The 3,684-nt window shown below is 37.2% G+C and overlaps 1 protein-coding gene across 1 annotated transcript; it reads left to right on the top strand.

The window, feature by feature from the left end:
• The first annotated feature begins 698 nt into the window (after window positions 1-698).
• LOC147388678 (zinc finger CCCH domain-containing protein 20-like) lies at window positions 699-2,331 on the top strand. Its single transcript, XM_086418926.1, has one exon. The coding sequence runs from the start codon at window positions 741-743 to the stop codon at window positions 1,899-1,901; it is 1,161 nt and encodes a 386-aa protein (XP_086275052.1). The 5' UTR covers window positions 699-740; the 3' UTR covers window positions 1,902-2,331.
• Window positions 2,332-3,684: the final 1,353 nt, after the last annotated feature.

The following is a 3,684-nucleotide window of genomic DNA, read 5'->3' as shown; positions in this document are numbered from 1 at the left end:
ATCTAAGCCCACTGATAAGTGAGATTTACCAATATAAATAATGATTTTCTAACTCGGAAGTCTTCACTTGGTCAATACTCGGCTGGCGTGTTATGGACATGGAACTCTAGATCTATTTTATTGGGATACATCAATGTAAATCTCCATAAAAGACTTTCTTTTGTGCATCTCGGTGAAATAGATTTATGATTCCGTGTCTGTAACACGTCAGCCGAGCATGGACCGAGTGAAAACTTTCTAATTCGGATATGAGCACTTTTTTAATACCATATTTGATGCGTCTCTTTTGTAGCAAAGTATTTCGTACAGCTAGTTTTAGATTCTCGAGACGTGGCCTCAGACCCAGGAATTCCGAGCATACGCCTGCTCTGCATGTCTGCCACCCGCTTCCCGAATACCACGTGTCCTATTTAAATAATATAAATAATTTCGTAGTTTTTACTACATTGAACTACGTCAGACGACTAACGTCCAACGAATGGCCTTGTAATACATGAGATCTAGAATTTTCTATTTTTCACTCTTTTACTCAAATTCACGCTAAAACCTCGTGATTTTCAACCGATATATCGGATATTTTCCACCGCCACTAGTTTTAGAAAAAGATTTTTTAACTTAACCATGGTTAAATGTATCCAAAGTAAACCTAACCCTGGTTAAGTTAAAACCACCTCTTTATATTCAGCTACCCTTCTCAGGTCTTCTACCATGTTCCATGTCCGAAGACAAAGATAACAGAGATGATGATGATCGGTGAAGAAAATCGTCCAAATCCAACGATCCACGTCCCTCCATGGCCCATCTTTGATGAATCAACGGATGGGATGCTCTTTCCTCTCCCCGTTAGCGGTATCTCCGCTAATTTTAACGGCAATGTTAGCGGAAGCCGTTGTAGTGGTGAGTACTCTCCTTCGTTTATGTCAGCCGAGGCACTATTAGCTCTGCAACGTTTCCTTCCATCAAACGAGGTGGAAACTGAGTCGGATATAACGAGTCGTGAGTCAGATATACCGATTGATGCGTTCTCGTGTGATGAGTTCCGTATGTATGAGTTTAAAGTGCGCAGGTGCGCGCGTGGACGGTCTCACGACTGGACCGAGTGTCCATACGCGCATCCAGGTGAGAAGGCGCGTCGAAGGGATCCACGTAAGTTTCATTATTCTGGAACCGCTTGTCCTGACTTTCGTAAGGGAAACTGTAAAAGAGGAGATTCGTGTGAGTACGCACACGGCGTATTTGAGTGTTGGTTACATCCTGCGCGCTATCGTACGCAGCCTTGTAAAGATGGGACTAATTGTAGACGCCGAGTCTGTTTTTTCGCTCATACGCAAGAGCAACTCCGAGTCTTGTCTCAACAGAGTCCTAGAGCAGGTTTTGTGGCGGAGTCACCGCCGTCTTACGATGGATCACCACTTCGACACGCTCTTGACTCGTATTTTGTTAGAGGGTCTCAGGGTTCGAGTCTGTACTCTCCTCCGATTTCACCACCGTCTGACTCGCCACCCATGTCACCTAGTACTCCATCTCTAAGTCGATCTTTGGGTTCTAACTCGATCAATGAAATGGTGGTCTCTCTTCGTAATTTTCAACTTAGTAAGCTGAAATCTGGGTTTGGGTCTCCTAGGGGTGGGTCGACGCTTCGACCCGCTTTTAATAGTCTTCCCTCAACACCAACTCGGACACCAACTCAGTCAGGAATTGGTTATATGGATTTCTGGGATAGGGGAAGTTCTATCCAGGAGGAACCCACAATGGACCGAGTCGAGTCTGGGAGAGAAATACGTGCTAAAATGTTTGAGAAACTGAGTAAGGAGAACTCGCTCGGGAGGGAGGATCGAGTTGACTCGTCTGTTCCAGGTCCAGCTCCTGATGTTGGGTGGATTTCTGAGTTGGTTAAGTGAGTTTCTGAAATGGGGTTTAGTTCGTTTTGATTTTTTTGGGTAAAAATCTCTTCTGGGGTCAAGAAAAGTTGCCCTAATTTTTCAGATTTGTGAATATTTGATAAGAGGATGAGAAGAGATTTATGTTATTGAAATTGAAGATTTCAATGTGAATATAGTAAAAGCTAATGAATGATGGATGGTTATGGAAGTATTGTTGTTCTGAGAGGTTCAGAAATTAAAGAAAATTATGGAAATTTGTATAGAAGAGAGGAGAAGAGATGGTCGATCGATCGATGATGCTTTATGTTATTTTATTTTTTTGGGAATTTTTCTTGTTTTGTTTTGTTTTTTTTTTTTTTAATTTCTGATCTGATCTTTTTCTATTATGTGAAAATTATGCAGCTTGTTCTCTCATCTCTAATCAATTAATGTGATATATTTTTCTGAATTTTCAATTAATCACCAATTAAATAATTTTTTGTAGGGTGATTTAGACAATACTCTTCTAAGCACTCTAAATATTTGACATACCCCCGTATCTTCTTGATCTGAAGATATGACCATTGACTTGAGTCTTTCGTAATAGACTAAATCTTAATTGACCTACTTACCATCGTTCTAAATTTATGACCATGGACTTTAGTCTTTCATAATAGACTAAATCTTAATTAATCTATGCCATCGTCTTCAACATACATATAACGAGAGTAAAAAATAAATTAAAAAACTTGATTTTTCTTCCTAAAATGGTCTTTTTAGCCTACTTGACAAAAAGATAATTCATCTTCGGCAATTACATTTATGAACAACAGGTCATTTTCCATGGGGGACATGACGAGGGCATTTAGGTCAATGTCGTCGAATTTGCTTTTATATATATATATATATATGTGGATCCTAATCCTATATGGGTGGGGTTATGTAGGCACATAAACTACAATATTTTTGTCTTATATGATTAAAAAGATTTTAAAAGATTTTGAATGGACTTGATTTTTCATGAGGATGAGGATGATCTCTGGTGAGCGATCATTTTTTGTAAAAAATTATTTTATTTTAAAATTTTTAATTTTATTAAAAGTGATTTATAAAAATTAGACGATTTAAAATTTTTTAATTTCTAGATTTGGGGTTAGAAGCTTCATAATGGACTGATTTTTGATAAAGACGATCTCTTTTGGTAAAGATGATTTTACCATCATGAAGATTATTCTTACAAAAAAAAAAAAAAAAAAAATTAGTTCAAAAAATTAGTTCATTTCATACATTTTTATTTATATAAAATAAAACATGTAACTTTATGAATAATTTTGTGTACACGGATCTTATTCCTCGAGATATATATATATATATATATATATATATATGAACAGCGTTATTACGACCCCCTTTGCGACACACCTTTTTGTCTTATATGGGAAAAAATGTTTGGAATGGGCTGATTTTTTGTGAGGATGATCTCTATGGTGAGGGGATCATCCTGGCACCAAATATTTTTTCCCATATAAGACAAAAAGGTGTGTCGCAAAGGGGGTCGTAATAACGTGACCCTATATATATATATATATATAGATATGTATATGTAAAATGTAAAAAATTATTTAATGAGGAATGTTTCCACTTTCAACCCTTCTATTCTAATATACTACTTCCATCAAGATGTCATTTTTCGAAGATGGATTGGTTTTGGGAGGAAACATCTTAAGTGTTTTGTGAAAGGAGGTTGAAATGAGGGTGTTTAGGTCATTTTGTCATTAGTTGATAAGTGAAGATCACGGTCAAGGCGTATGTCATCAGTTTG

The sequence above is a fragment of the Akebia trifoliata genome, chromosome 12 (genome assembly GCF_017979445.1).
Source record: "Akebia trifoliata isolate Shusen 1 chromosome 12, ASM1797944v1, whole genome shotgun sequence".
In the NCBI taxonomy this organism is placed as follows: Eukaryota; Viridiplantae; Streptophyta; class Magnoliopsida; order Ranunculales; family Lardizabalaceae; genus Akebia; species Akebia trifoliata.
The sequence above is the reverse complement of the archived record's forward strand: the minus strand, read 5'-3'. Positions and strand labels throughout refer to the sequence as shown.